This window comes from Macaca mulatta, chromosome 9 (assembly GCF_049350105.2).
Source record: "Macaca mulatta isolate MMU2019108-1 chromosome 9, T2T-MMU8v2.0, whole genome shotgun sequence".
Classification (NCBI taxonomy): domain Eukaryota; kingdom Metazoa; phylum Chordata; class Mammalia; order Primates; family Cercopithecidae; genus Macaca; species Macaca mulatta.
In genome coordinates, this window is record NC_133414.1 from 60,326,939 (window position 1) to 60,342,720 (window position 15,782).

The 15,782-nt window shown below is 45.2% G+C and overlaps 1 protein-coding gene across 8 annotated transcripts in view; it reads right to left on the reverse strand.

Moving 5' to 3' along the window:
• The window catches only part of WDFY4 (WDFY family member 4), a 295,693-nt gene that overhangs the window by 149,816 nt on the left and 130,095 nt on the right, over nt 1-15,782 (reverse strand). For 6 of the 8 annotated variants that reach the window (XM_077945550.1, XM_015146992.3, XM_077945546.1 and 3 more), the window contains 7 exons: nt 13,868-14,032; nt 10,839-11,042; nt 10,100-10,214; nt 8,746-8,903; nt 4,365-4,603; nt 2,341-2,459; nt 337-522 (listed from right to left, as the gene is read on the reverse strand). In XM_077945550.1, coding sequence (XP_077801676.1) covers nt 337-522; nt 2,341-2,459; nt 4,365-4,603; nt 8,746-8,903; nt 10,100-10,214; nt 10,839-11,042; nt 13,868-14,032 — 1,186 coding nt within the window. The remainder of the gene's footprint in view (nt 1-336; nt 523-2,340; nt 2,460-4,364; nt 4,604-8,745; nt 8,904-10,099; nt 10,215-10,838; nt 11,043-13,867; nt 14,033-15,782) is intronic. The other 2 variants (XM_077945551.1, XM_077945549.1) reach the window with 1 other exon arrangement.

The following is a 15,782-nucleotide window of genomic DNA, read 5'->3' on the forward strand; positions in this document are numbered from 1 at the left end:
TTTGAAAGCTGGTAGGTGGATATCAGGGTAGGACATAGAACCTCAAGTTCCTGAGCCCAGGCCACAGCCTCCACATGGGCCTCTTCCTCTAAGAAATTGCTGGAATCTTCTTGCTTGGTTGGCCCCTCTGGCCTTGCTTTCACCTAAGGTGCCATGTGATATTCATTCTTTGTAAGGAAAGATACATAAGATTTCAATGATAGAAATCCTATCCACTTAAGGGATGAGACAGAGGGTCTAGGTGGAAAAGGCTCTGGGCCCTGAGTAGAACCTTGGGGGAATTTGGCTCTGTGAGACCCAGGAGTTCCCATTCCCTTGGGCCGAGTGGATAGAGACCTAAGTAATGCTGCCAGGCCTTGAGCATCGTCTCCTCCCAGAGCGGTGTGACCTCTTCAATCTTCACTTCCCTCTCTCCAGATTTCACAGAGAGATCGATCTTGAAGGCATCCTCCAGGGTCTGCTGCCTCTGTGCCACCAGCTGCTGCCAGAGAGTCTGCACTGTCTTCTGGATGTTGTGTTGGACTAGCAGAGAGAGCACATGGCACACTCAGGATGGCCTCAGTGACCCTCCCAGAGAGGGCTGGAAGATGGTGTGTCATGAGTGGTTTTACCCACACCCTTCTCTCTTAAGGTCTTGAACATCACCCCAGCTTTGCAAGCTTCAGCCAGAAGCAATCAGTATGGAGAGCCACAAGCCTGACAACAACGCTACCAACACCCATGTAAGCTGGCCTTCCTCCACCTCCACCTGCCTGTCACCAATTTCTGCCTGCCTCACATGTCTAGGACTGGGAAATATCATTTATGAGTTCAGAGACCCCCACTCCCCACCCTGTAATTCTGTTGGATACCAGAGGAACACCTTGTGTGAGCTCTAGGTAGTCAAATAGCTCCACTCAAACAGCTCCTTCCAACCTTCCCTTACATGTTGACCACTCAGGGGAATGGACACCAAGCTCAAGGCTATCCTGTGGCTCAGAGCTCAGGAAACAACCAGTCTTCTTTCCTGGACCTTGCTTCTCACTACCCACCCATTTCAGTCCCCTGAAATTCTTCAGGTATAAGCAGATCTAACAAGCCAACTGTGTCTGCTGTGCCCCACATCTGTAATACCCTGAACCACGCCTAAATTTCTTCTGATCTTGGACCAATGAGTCCCGTCTCTGGACCAATGAGCCCCTGGAGACTATTTCTCTCACCCTAAGGGAATGGACAGTGCCCAGCCCAGCTCTACCAGCCAAGTCCCAAAGTGTGTACATCCATGTTGTAATCAACACCATGTCCAATAAACTTTAAAGTCACGAGATTTTTGAGCTTGGCAGCTACCTGACAGAACACAGAGGCCCTGTGTGTACAATCTTTTATTTTTGAGATGAAGTTTCACTCTTGTTGCCTAGGCTGGAGTACAGTGGCGTGATCTTGGCTCACTGCAACCTCCGCCTCCCAGGTTCAAGTGATTCTTCTGCCTCAGCCTCCCGCGTAGTTGGGATTGCAGGTGCCCACCACTATGCCCAGCTAATATTTTTGTATTTTTAGTAGTGACAAGGTTTCAGCATGTTGGCCAGGCTGGCTTGAACTCCTGACCTTAGGTAATCCACCTGCCTTGGCCTCCCAAAGTGCTGGGGTACATAAGCCACTGCACCTGGTTGTGTGTACAATCTTGTATCACAACATATCACCAGGTAAGTGGAACAGTCTGCAAACCAGACTGGCAGAAGGAGTGGCAGAGCTTCTGCTTCCTGGACCAAGGGAGAGCATAATCTCTCAAACACGTAGAACGGGCTGCTAGAAAAATAACCGCTAATCCCTTTGACTTGATTTGAGATTAGTAAATTCAAGAATAAACTCTATTAAGCAAAAAGTCTTATAGATAGTAATGGGTTTATTTAATCCCTTCTCATTTACTAGGGAATGAAGCTGAGCAGCAACTAGGTAATGACTTGAACTAAATTAGGTGAGATGGGGCATGACAGTTTTAATTTACAGTAGAGTATCCTGGGATTAAGCTTCTAGTCAAACCAAGTCCCACAGAGCTTTCTCTTCACCTATCCATCCATTCATTCCTTTCCATTTCATTTCTAATATACAAAGACCAATCCAGTATTACTTTCTACCAGCTTGCCTTGCTATATACTAATACATGATTACTCTGGGAATTCGTAAGTCTTCTGGCTTTTTGAAAATGTCCTTAATAGTATCTGCTTTCTTATTTTGGGAAGGACAAACTGAAGAATGCAACCCTAGCAGGTACCACTATCCAGTCACCACCTCCCTCTCTCTCTCTCTCTCTCTCTCTCACACACACACACACACACATACACAATGACAAATAAAATGTACCATCACTCAAACTTGGCAAATCTTCTTTTTTTTCTTTCACATCTTCATTTGGGGAAAGGAAGACTTGATGATAAGTAGACATTCTAGGCTTGGGATCCAATCCAAATCCTTCTGGGTAACTAGTGGATAAGAGATTTTTCACTAAATTCCCATAAACTCCAGTTTCCTTGAGACCATTCCATTGCTCTTTATTACAAATAATCATCCTCCAATAATTATCTATATCAATATGGAAAAAAACTTGTCTAATCAAATTAAAGCAAACGCTTTATAAGAAATTCCACAGCAGATATTTTAGAGTGGCATTCTGAATAATAGGAGAAACACCTTCTCCTTATGAGAAATCTTGTGAAATCCCACCTGTGCTGCCAGCAGGCCCCCTCTGCCTGCTCCTGGTTCCCCACCATCAGAACTAGTCATTTCTTTCAGTGCATTCCCAAAGCATTAAACCCTGCCTTTGTTTGGCATTGATTTCATCCTGCCTGGAGTGGGGCCAGGGTTGGCTTCATGGGCGTGCAACCTGTGCAATTACACAGGGCCCTGCACTAAGAAGAACCCTTTTTGGGGCTCTGCTGTCATCATCTTGAAATTTTGGGTATTTTTGGACACAAGCCTCGCATTTTAATTTTGCTGGAGGCCTCACATATGATGTAGCCAGTTCTTAGTGGGGACACAGTGGTTTATACATTAGGTTTCCCATGAACCATGTGCTCTGGGGGTCCCCATTGTGTTAATGTCCACGTGGCCATTATGACACAAACCAAATAGACACTCAGTAAATGTTCATGGATTGAACTGAAAATGACAAACATGGAAAGGAAAATAACCTGACATATGAGAATGCCCATTTTTGAAATTTCTAGAATAAAGTCAATCTTGCTAAACAGAGGGAACTAAGGAAGGTATCATCTCAAGCACATAATTCAGTTGTCATTCTGCTCCTCTTTACCTATGCTTCCAGGATGGATGAGGCCTAACTCCTGAAACAGGAAGGAAAAAAAAGAAAAAGAAAAAGAAAGAAAAAGAAAAACCTCCCCAAATTAAACCACATACTGAAAATGGATTATTTTCTTTCATTCAAACACAAGTGCCTCCTCTGGGCTAGGAGGGTTCCCCAAGGCTTCCCAGAGAGTTTTATGAGAAGTCAATGCTAGTGCTTTGTACTGTTCAGTGGTCAGCACTACAGGACATGGAGGACTGTTTTTTTTTTTAAGTGATCAAACATAATTTTTGTTAGGATGACTATAATGAAGGAAAAGGACAAGAGTGAAGTGTGACATCCCATAGTCCTCTCTCCCTCTACACTCTCAAGCTCTAGTCATAAGACATCATATTCACAAGACATCATATTCACAGGCAGCAGGATGCTGAGATGCTGGAGAATGTGGTTCATGCACGCTGACACAGAGAGAGAGAGAGATGGGAAGTATGTTCACTTTCCGTCTCTCTCTCTGTGTCAGTGTGCATGAACTACATTCAGTTTTGGAAATCTGATGTATTTCCAAACTTGGGCTTCAAGAAAAGGACTTAAATAAGTTTAATTTAATAGCTTTTTAACTAGCATTTTTATGGATGTCATTTTGTGTCATATATTGCATGCATATGTAATTTTTTTCCTGAAAGCAAAATTATTCCTGCATTGCACAATACATTATATTTTTGCATTCTAAGATTGTAATTATCAAATGATAATGTTTCTAGAATCTGGCTACATCATAAAATCAATGTGTACATCTAATGTTGGCATTTTCTGCCTCAAAAATTAAATCAATGAGGTACCTTACAATCTTAGAATTGTAGAAATAGGGTAAATTATTATTTCATGATGATTCTAGCTGCTGTCACATGGACAAGTTTGGGGATTACTTACCATGTTATCAAACATTTCACAAAATATGGAAGACCAGATAAACAAAAGGATGATATCATTTATACAGACCTCAGTCCTCAATCAAGCTTCCCTCTAAATCTCTCCTTTCTGCATGGACCACCAGCAGGCAAGGAAACAAGTGGGCAGCTCTTACCTTCTCTCATTGAGTAGCAAAAGGCAATGCATGAGACACAGGAGGAAGCTGACGTTGGAATTGTAGGTGGCAAAGACAACATCCCAGTGCTCCTGCAGAAAGCCCAGGATGCTGAGAAGGCTGAGGCATTCAGAGAGGGACTGCTGGGGCTTGGATAGGCAATAAAGAATGACTTTATTTAAACTGCTGTATAAAGTGCTGAGGACAGTGTCCCTTTGAGAAGAGGCAGTCTCAATGACCTGTGTCATTAAAAAAAAAACACACATACACATACTTGTGAGTGCTTTGCAATTTTAGTTACAGATCCAGTTTACCACAAAAATAATATAATCAAAAAGTGACATGGCTTATTGCCCAAAGTAATTTATAGATTCAATGCTATTCCCATTCAGCTACCATTGATATGCTTCACAGAATTAGAAGAAACGATTTTAAAATTCATATGGAGCCAAAAAAGAGCTCATATAGCCAAGACAATCCAAAGCAAAAAGAAGAAAGCTGGAGGCCTCAAGCTACCTGACTTCAAAGTATACTACAAGGCTGCAGTAACCAAACAGTTGTACTGTTTTTGTACAGAACTGGTACAAAAACAGACACATAAACCAATAGAACAGAATAGAGAACTCAGAAACAAGACCACATGTCTACAACCATCTGATCTTTGACAAACCTGACAAAAACAAGCAATGGGGAAAGAATTCCCTATTTAATAAATGGTGCTGGGAGAACTGGCTAGACATACGCAGAAAATTGAAACTGGACCCCTTCCTTATACCTTACATGAAAATTAACTCAAGATGGATTAAAGACTTAAATGTAAAACCCAAAACTATAAAACTTCTAGAAGAAAATCTAGGCAACACCATTCAGGACATAGGCACGGGCAAAGATTTCATGACGAAGTCAAAAGCAGTTGCAACAAAAACAAAAATTCACGATGAGATCTAGTTAAACTAAAGAGCTTCTGCACAATAAAATAAACTATCATCAGAGCAAACAGGCAATCTATAGAGTGGGAGAAAATTTTTGCAATCTATCCATATGTCAAAGGTCTAATATACAGAATCTACAACGAAATTAACAATTTTATAAGAAAAAAACGAACAACCCCGTTAATAAATGGGCAAAGGACATGAACAGACACTTCTCCAAAGAAGACATTCTTGTGGCCAAAAAATATATGAAAAAAAAATGCAACATCACTCATCATTAGAGAAATACAAATCAAAACCACAATGAGATACTATCTCATGCCAGTCAGAATGGCAATTATTAAAAAGTCAAGAAACAACAGATGGGGTGAAGTTGCAGAGCAATAGGAACACTTTTACGCTGTTGGGAACGTAAATTTGTTCAACCATCATGGAAGGCAGTGTGGTGACTCCTTAAAGATCTAGAACTAGAAACACCATTTGACCCAGCAATCCCATTACTGGTATATATCCAAAGGAATATAAATTATTATGCTACAAAGATACATGCACACGTATGTTCCTTGCAGCACTATTCACAATAGCAAAGACATGGAATCAACCCAAATGTCCATCAATAATAGACTGGATAAAGAAAATATGGTACATATATACCATGGGATACTATGAGCCATAAAAACGAATGAGCTCATGTCCTTAGAAGGGACATGGATGGAGATGGAAGCCATTATCCTCAGCAAACTAACGCAAGAACAAAAAACTAAATAACACACGTTCTTACTTGTAAGTGTGAGCTGAACAATGAGAACACATGGACACAGGGAGAGGAACAACACACACTGGGGCCTGTCAGTGGGTGGGGTGGGGGAGGGAGAGCATTAGGAAAAATAGCTAATTCATGCTGGGCTTAATACCTAGGTGATGTGTTGATAGGTGCAGCAAACCACCACAGCACACATTTACCTATGTAACAAACCTGCACATTCTGCAATGTACCCTGGAACTTGAAATAAAAATAAAAGTGACATGGCTGGGTATGGTGGCTCACATCTGTACTGCTAGTACTTTAGGAGGCCAAGATAAGAAGATCTCTTGAGGACAGGTGTTCAAGACCAGCCTGGGCAGCAACATAGTAAGACCCTATCTTTCCAAAAAGTTAAAACAAAAATTTATCCAGGCAAGGTAGTACATGTCTATAGTCCTAGCTACTCAGGAGGCTGAGATGGGAGGATTGCTTGAGCCCAGGATTTCGAGGCTGAGGAGAACTAGGATCCTGCCACTGCACTCCGACCTGGATGACAGGGCAGGACCTTGTCTCTTAAAAAAAAAAAAAATTGACATGACCTGAAATTCAAATAGGACTAGTTTCTTCTACTTTCAGGTGTTTATTTAAGGAAATGATCAATCAAGGCTATGCAGAATTTGGGTGAAAAGTTGTGTTAAAAAAGGTTGAAAGTTTGTTGTAGTCATATTACAGAAAATAGATTTGGTGACCCAAGATTTCTGAAACACTGGTAACAAGATTGACATTCAATGTATGAGAACATGCTATTAGTAGTATCTAATTTAAAAAATAGTCATGTGTCATTATTAATAGTTATCATAGAATTCTTACAGTATTCTAGGTATTATGCTAAGCATTTTGCATAGATTTGCACATACTGCCTGTTTGTCATAAAAACACCATAGATGCTAAGTTACCCCACTGTAGGGATAAGAAGCTAAGGGTCAGAGAGGCTGGGTGGTTTAGCAAGGGTCAAACATACACTGGACACTTGAGCCATGCTCTTAACCATCATATCATCTACTGGAGATGGAGTCCAGAAGATTTTAGTTCAAAAGAAACTTAGAGGGAGACGCAGAAGACCCTGATTTGTAGCCTTAGCATGGACTAGTCCATACATCTCCAAACATTTGTCTGGCTTCCATGAAAAGAATCTATAATACAAAGAGTATGCACAAAGTTTTTCAGTCCGATAGAAAATGAATTTGTTATAGGATACTCCCTTAGAATTTCACGGGTAACGCAATGTTTCTACTCATGAAGTGAAGGTCTGTGTAAACCTGTTGGGGTTTGGGATTCATTTCTTTATCATGGTCCTCTCCTGCTCCTCAGATGGGTCTCGAACTGAGGTTAAGAGGGGCAGACATCACAGACAGCCAGCAGGAGAGGAGGCCGGTGGATATGTGGGGAGCTGAGCCCTCGGGCCCGGTCCCCCTGAAGGCACCATGGCCCCCACTGGCACCTATGTTTTGGAATAAAGCATGGGAGTCCATGCTTTAGCCATAGGGAGCTCAGCAACTTCTTTCCATTTACAACACAACTTGCCAGGAATCTGATTTTAACCCTCACAGAGCTGACAAGGGCAGGGCTATTTCTCCTCTCTTGGAGTTGTTCCTTAAGAAGCCTTTGAATTCAAGTCTTTCCAGGTTTACCTGGACCTGCTCATCAGACAAGTGAAGATGACTCTAGAAACTGTGCAGAGGCCCCGTCCTGGGGTCTGTGGGTGACTCTGCAGTCAGACGGGTGCTGGGAGCCAATTTCACTCTCTATGAGATGTGAAGAGGAAGGAGAGTAGTCCTCCTAGTTCTGCTGCAGAGAGCATACCCAGGACTGCTGGCAGGAGCTGCTGGAGGTAGATCCCAACTTGATAAGAGAAAGCTCTTTCTAAGAATCACAGACGTCCCCCTGGGTGGGACAACCTGAACTTTAGTGGGTTCCCCATCACAGGGAGGGTTTGAGCAAAGGTTGTATGGAGGCTTGTCAGGAAGTCTCCAGCTTGTAATGGGGCTGAGATCTAAAAAAAATGGTCTCTTTTGATGCTAGAATTTTGAGATTGTACAATTCTCTCTGTGTGTATATGCGTGCACATACACACACCTACATTCAATAGTGGCCCTACAGGCATGCATTTGTACAGGTAGGTATGTGGTTATACCTGTTTATCTGGAAAAAAAAGGGGGGGGCACAGGCAAGAATAAAAAGACAAGGTTAAAATAGATGCCTGTCTCCACTGCAGGAAGGCACAAATACAACAGACAGAGTTAGTACTAAGGAAGAAAATAAAATAGGTCTTGCGGAGACAAAGGCCTTTGTGGCCCTTTCTTAGTTGAGGAGGAATAACAACAATTAAGGTTGAACCAACAATCCCAATACAAACGCAAAGGGAAGGAAGCAGGTTTTAGGAGTTTACAGAGCTCAGGTGCAAGTGCAGGGAGCTGAGGCTTCCAGTCCCTGGGACTGGGCTCAGGTGGCCTGAGGTAAGAACCCTGCAGGACTTGCAGTAGTCTCCAGGTACTACCTGGGCCTAAAGGGCCTCCCACTTCCTCCCACCTGGCTCAGATTCTACTCCAGGGAGGGAGGGCAGATCCAGTGGGACCAACTGGACAACAGCCAGGAGCACATCATTCAGATCCACATGGACACCTGGTCAGTGAACAGCTCTTACCACCATGATGTGCTCCAGGATGAAGAGGAGGATATGCCTGGGGTCTGCTGAGAACATCCCACTGTACAGCTTCTCCACCAGCTTCTGGGTGAAGCAGGAGATGTTGGCAAGTGAAGGGGCAGCAGCAGCTTCTGCACTTGGCTGAGGCTCTTTGCTGTCTGTGGAGTGAGGGGACAGGTGGAGGTGAGAGTCTAAATGGACTTCTCTCCATGACAGTCTCCAAGCCCCTTGTGGTGACCAACTGCATCTTATTTACCTCCGTTTACCCCATGGCTCCAAAGATGGAGTCTTGTACTGAGGAGGTGCCCAATACACACACATTTAATCAAAGTGAACAGATCTTGAGTAATCTGGTCAGTGACATAAACCAAGTGGTGAGAAAGCAAGCAAGGGGAAGCATTTCTTCCTGTGGCTTTTTGGAGGACGGGGAAGAATGTGCTGCCTGAGACAAATGAGCAGGCATCATGATGACCAGGGGCCCTGCTGCTACACTGGGCAGAGGATAAAGCCATACTGTCAATATCCGTTTATGCTCACCAGCACAGCAGGCACTGTGCTCAGCCATGTGTGTGATGATCTTAGCTAACCCCTAGCACAACCCTGTGAGTTCACCACGACTGTTGTCCTCACTCACGGGTCCAGACACCTGACTAGAGTCGCATAACTGTCCAGTGGCAGAGCCAAGTCCAGAACTGGGGTTGCCAAAACCACAATTCACCACCCTGCTACTCTCCTGCATTCCAGTCTCTCCATGAGAAAGATCATGAAGTCAGGGCTTCTGAGTGGGAGGCAAGGAGAAGTCCAGGGGAGAACTCATGTTCCTAGGGATTCCTGTGGCTTGGGAACCACAGAAAAGGCTTTTGTTTAGGCTTGTCGAAAAGGTACAGCTGTCCTGGAACCAAGTTTTTTGAATGAAACTTCAATTTTAAGCTCTGAAGGGGCATGGCAGCGTCTTCATCCAGGTTCATTGTTTAAGAAACATCAACTGTGCTCCTATCCTGTACCCAGGCAGGATGCTGAGCACGGAAGGTTAAACTCCGGTATCTTGGCTTCCATTATGGGAAGAGGCTGCATTTCTACTGAGGCTATAGGAGAGCCAATTTTTGCTCAGGGGACAAGAGGGCTTTCTGTCTGTAAGTGGCATGGACAAGGGTGTCATGGAAAGTAGCAAGTACCCCTCCACTGGGCCCCAAGGCAGGAGCCAGGGAGTTATTGTTGATGATGCCTGGAGGGACTGATGCCAGGGGGAGGCAGCATCCCACAGCTAGGGTCAGCTCCCGGCCAGCATGCTGGTTTCCCCTCCGCTGTCAGCAGCCTCATGTCATGAATAGGGAGGACTAGTTGCCCCACTCACCTCTGAGCATCGCTGCGTCACCTCTACTTGTCATGTGGAATATTTCCATAGCAGAAAGCAGGATCTTGGACTGGAAGTCTCGCTTCTGTTGGCTGGTGGCGTGGTCTGGAGAAGCCTGGAAGCACAGCCCGGGACTGAGACAACAACCACAGGGCCATCGTGTCCACCCGGTGCCCACCACCTCCCTAGCCTGGCTGGGGCATTTAGGCCACATCTGCCACCAGTGTGGGCTGCTTACAACTGCCCCTTCTCTGGGGGACCACCCTCTGTGACCAGGCTGCCTCGTCCAGGAAGCAACGCCCATTTCCGAGGGTAAGGAGGCAAGTCGGGGGAGCCCATAGCCCACGGCTACCTGTCAGGTGCTGCAGGTCGGGCCAGCCCTGAGAGGCAGAGAGCAACCCAGAACCCCCGTTGGGCCAGGCTCCAGCTGGGACCACCTCTGGGCTAGCTTCACCTCCTGCCCCTCTGTCTCTCTCCCCGCTTCTCCTGAGAACACCCCCTCCAACCCACTGGCCAATAACTCACTTACACAAAACTTCCACCTCTGGCTCTGCTTCTAGGGACCCTGCGCTCACTCCTCTATCACCTGTTGCTCTTTTGGGGCCCATGGTTCACAGATTCCCCTTCACTCGCTGTGGCCCCCAGGCCCTCTGTCTCCCTGGGTGCATCCTGCCCTTGCAGTGCCTGTATCCCAGCAGCCTCCACAGCACAGAGCCCAACGTCACCTTTTCCAACCCACCTCCAAGAGCACCTCCAGGGGCAGCCACTGCTTGGGGCTGGGGGCTCCAAGCAGAAGCTCCCTCAAGAGGAGCTGCGAGAACTCCCTTAGCTGCCTCCGGGCGGGATGTGTCTCGGTGGGAGCCTGGAGACCCTCCACTGTGCTGTCGCCTTCAGCTGCAGCCTCAGGACTGCTGGTGTTCCGGGTGGACTCAGTTCCAGCCTCCTCAAAGACAAGAGAACCCCAACATGAGTGGCCTGCCCTGCCTCAATCTCTTTCCCACCAACCTGTGCCATGTGCGTGGCAGGATTATTGTCATGCCCAGTGACATGTATGGAAATTGAGGCTCTGCACAGGAAAGCGATTTGCCCAGGGTCCAGCTGCTCATAAGGTGGCCTGCTGCAGTTTGAGAACATGAGATGCCAAGTGTTGTGCAAACAAGCTAAACCATAGAGTCAGAGAGGCCTGCAGTGTTCATGATGAACTCCGGAATGTGCCAGGAGCAAGCTGCTTCACATCTCCAAGCCACAGCTCCCCATCGGTTAAATAGAGACAATAAAAACCATCTGACACCGGATCTGGGAGAATGGCATGAGAGAATAATGAACGTGGCAATGCCCAGCCCCTGGTAGACAATCAGAGAGAGTCAGTGCCCATCTTGTGATGGGGAGCTCACCTCTACTTCCTGCCCAGTCTGCTGATGCCCACAGACAGGCTCCCCAGGCAAGAACGGTGGAGAAGTGGGACTACAAAGAGTTCTTTCCTCTAATTCCTGAAGTGCTTTGGCATCCACTCCTTTGTTTTATATTTATAAAATGTTGGGAGATCAGTAAGACAGGGGTCATTACCCCAGATACGTCCAGGAGGACACAAAGATGCTGGAGGCCGAATGACACACCCAAGGACACGCGGCCAGGGACTCCTGACTCCCAGCCCATGAACTTCTCCTGCGCATTCATCTGTTAGCACCTCCCTTTGCTCATTCATAAAATTAATGCGGCCATTCTTAATTAAGCCATAAAATGAATTTAATGGCACCTAGGGAGGTAGTGACTGCATTAATTAGCTCCGTGTGGCCTTGATTGGAAAGATGCCATATAAATTCACAGCAAATCCAAGCCTTTGGCCACCAGCCTTCTGCATGAAGAGGGTCTGGTATGTTTTCTATACAACAAAAGCCTTGGCACAGCTGACTTGGAGCTGCAAAAGGCAAAGATGGCTGGGAGGTGCACCTTGGAATTAGAGCCAGAAGCCTCAAGGCAAAAGCCTGACCTCGCCTGCGGTCAGCTGGGGATGTGACTCTGGGCCAGACCCTCCCCTGGGCAGGAACTGCTGACCATGGGGAGCAGGAGCCCTGGGTCAGAGTATGCACCTGGGCTGCTGGCGGGGGCACTCGGCTGGAACCCCAACTCAGCAGATGGTGAGCCTGACCCTTGGGCATGGGGGCTGAGCTGGGTATCTGCATAGAGAATGTTAGGCCTCTGGACCCCTGCAGAAAACCCGCCCAGGGAAGTGTCAAGGGGCAGCCTGTAGGCTCGCCCTTGCTCCCTCCCTGGCCAGGCTGCCTGCACCTCTGGCTGCGGGTCCTATCCCCCTCTCTCCTACAACCAGCGCTGCATTCCTTCACTATTGTTTGCTTTGTTTTTTATCTTACTTTTTAGTAAGTTACTTGATATACACTCATAAAACTATTTCAAAATTATGTTATCTTTTTATGAAACTTCTGGTCTTTATATTTAGTCTTTTTATTAAAACCAATTACTTTTAAAGTTTATTTGGCCATTTAATTTTATTTTAAACTGACTGTAATGAAAAGGACAAGGCTTTAGGGTAAGAGTGAGATTTAAACCCTGGCTCTGTCACTTGTTAATCGCATGATGTTCAGTACATTTCACTCTTCCAGTCAATCTGGGAGATGGGTTTTGTGACCCTCAGTAAGCCTGGAGGAAACTGGTGAGCACTGTTTTGCCTCTCTGAATCTCAGCTTTCCCTCTCAGACACCACCTTCATCAGGTGGCAGTTCAGGTTCTCTAAAGCACCGGTTTCAGGAGATGGAGGCTGTCGCCATGGGTATGCTTCTGGAAAAGGTTAGCTAAGAGAGCATGTTGCTCATTCATTTGGGCATTTAGCAAATGTTTATGGAGCAACCACTCCAGGCCCGGCATTGCACTTGACATGGATTATAAACCCCCCTATGTAGCATTGTTCACCTTTCAAATATGCTCCTTTAGCTACAGTTGGCAACTTGCAGGAAGACACAGTTAGCTTGCTTGCCCTCACTGGGTCTTCACTTCCTAATCCACCAGAGTGGAGGTGGTTGTGTGAATTTCTGCCCTTCCTTCTTCCATACCTGACCTTCTTCTTTAGTCCTCACCTGCTTCTCGCCTCTCAGCTCCCAGGAGCTCTTAGCTTACCTGAGTCCCACATGGCCCTGACTCAGCCAACCCTTGACCTGCTGGGCCTAGCTGGAGCCCCCAAATTCACATGTCTTCCCATAGCTCCTTCTCTAACCACCAGAGCATAAGACTCAAGACTTCATCCTTAAATCAGGCTCTGCCCTCCCCTTGACTTGCCTGGCTCTAAGTTGGGCCTCTGCAAACCCACTGCCTAGAAGGGCACACAAGTCATGGCCCAGGGGACTGCAAGTGGGACGAGGGTCCCGAGAGCAAAAGTTCTTGCAGGATGCCCTCCCAGGACTGCCCTCCCCCATATGGTGCACAGTAGCAGGCTTCCTGGAATGAGATTCACTGTCTCCCCTTGTCAGTGCCTGTGTATGGCACAGAGAATGGACTTTATCTGCCATTAGACTTCTCGTTACTGAGATTCTTAACAGCTCAAAAAAAGTATTGAATCTCAGAGCTGAAAATGACCTCGAGGTGTATCTCACCCAAAAAAGGAAGATTACCCAAGCTGCTTATTCAATGTTCCCCTCAAGTTGCCTTAAAATGTATTTTAATTTTAGGGGGGTGGGGAGGGATTTTGCCCTTTGCCCTTGAAGGATAATGATGCTTACACCTGCTCTCTCTGGGTAGGGCAGCAACATGTCCTACCTTTTGGGCTCCCAGGGGGAAGGTGGCTATGGCCAAGGTCTGGAGGAACTCCGGGGCTCGCCACGCCGGGTCCTGGGGGTAGGTGCGGTGCACGAGGCTGAGGAACTGCAGCACGCTGGTTGGGAACGTCTGTGCCCAGGCGCCATCCTCAGAACCTGCCAGGGGCTGAGGCACACTTGGTGAGAGGTGGTGCAGGGCAGCATGATGGGGGCTGCCTCCCTAACCAGAGGAGCTGAGGTCTAGGGAGAAGACTCCTTCCTGAGACTTTCAACAAGACACATTAAGACTTCAGATCAGCACCAGACACTAACGTTAATTGTGGAAGGGTTTAAAATGTGCAGATGTTGTAAGGGCTTCATACATATGCCTCTTCTCACCCCCGCAACAACCCTCTGAAGTAGGTTCTATGTTTACCTCTAGCCTTTTTCTCTTATCTTTTAAGTTCCTGTGTTTTATTTTTGATACTTGTCTACTGTATTGGGTAGATGATGCTTTCCTGACACAGATCTTGATTGTACCAAATTCACTAAGTAACTTTGTTATTGCTGTATATACATACATGTTATATCCTAGAAGGCTGAGTCTTGTTTTTCACCAAGTCTAAAATTCACATCTTTAATATAGAAATTTAACCTTTTTATGTTTGCTGTTAAGATGTACATATTTGGTCTTATATCTTTACTTCTCTCAGCATATTACATATTTTCTTTGTTTTAAATGCTTGCATGTGATTCCTTTTGTTTACTTTATTTTGAATAACATTACTTGATTAAATAGGTAACAGATTCCTTATGCTCCATACAGAAAATATACATCTTTTCAGACACTCCTAAATTAATTGCTCATTAGGCCTACAATAAAACCATGAATAAATTTCTCAAAGATGAAAAATATACAGATCACATGATCTCAGCAGGGCAAAAACATAATTAGAAATAGAGAACAAAATTTTACAACCCAAAAATCTCCACCACATGGACATTAACAAATGTGAATCAAATAGATCTTTAAAATTGCAATCACAGAAATTCCCGAACATAACAAAAAATGAAGATGCCAAAATGAAAATCTTAGAAATTGACAGAAATAAAATCAGGAGACTGATAAATGTACCCAAGAGCTGGTTATTTATTTAAGTCCACAAGCCTTCAACTCCTAAGTCACAAGAGAGGCCGAGAAGGAGAGAGCAGGACACAAACTGAGAATACGAAGGGAGAAACAATCACACAGAAAATGACATGAGTTATAGGAGACCATTTGTGCAAATTAAATGAATGGGAAATTATTTTAAAATATCAGTTAACTAAACTAGGTCAAGAAGACATTTAAAAGCCTAAACAAGCCAATAATAATGGGACAAATTTAGGTCCAGGCAATTTCATAGGAACACTTAAAATAAGACAAAAATCATGGATTTAACATCTCGCTGAATACAAAGAAAGAAGTCTTTTTTATATAATATTAGCATAATACTGATGTAAAAACCTGAAAAATATATAACAAAAAGTAAACTGCAGGCTAATATCATTTATAAGGATGCATGAAATCATAAAGAAAATACAAACAGAGGCTAGGCATGGTGGCTCACGCCTGTAATCCCAGCACTTTGGGAGGCTGAGGTGGGTGGATCATGAGGTCAGGAGTTCAAGACCAGCCTGACCAACAGGGTGAAACCTCATCTCTACTAAAAATACAAAAATTAGCCAGGCGTGGTGGTGGTGCATGCCTGTAATCCCAGCTACTCAGGAGGCTGAGGCAGGAGAATCATTTGAACCCAGGAGGCAGAGGTTGCAGTGAGCCAAGATAGTGCCACTGCACTCCAGTCAGAGCGACAGTGAGACTCCGTCAAAAAAAAAAGAAAGAAAATACAAACAGAATAAAGACAGAGTGACTAAATGAGGTCTTCACAAGAATA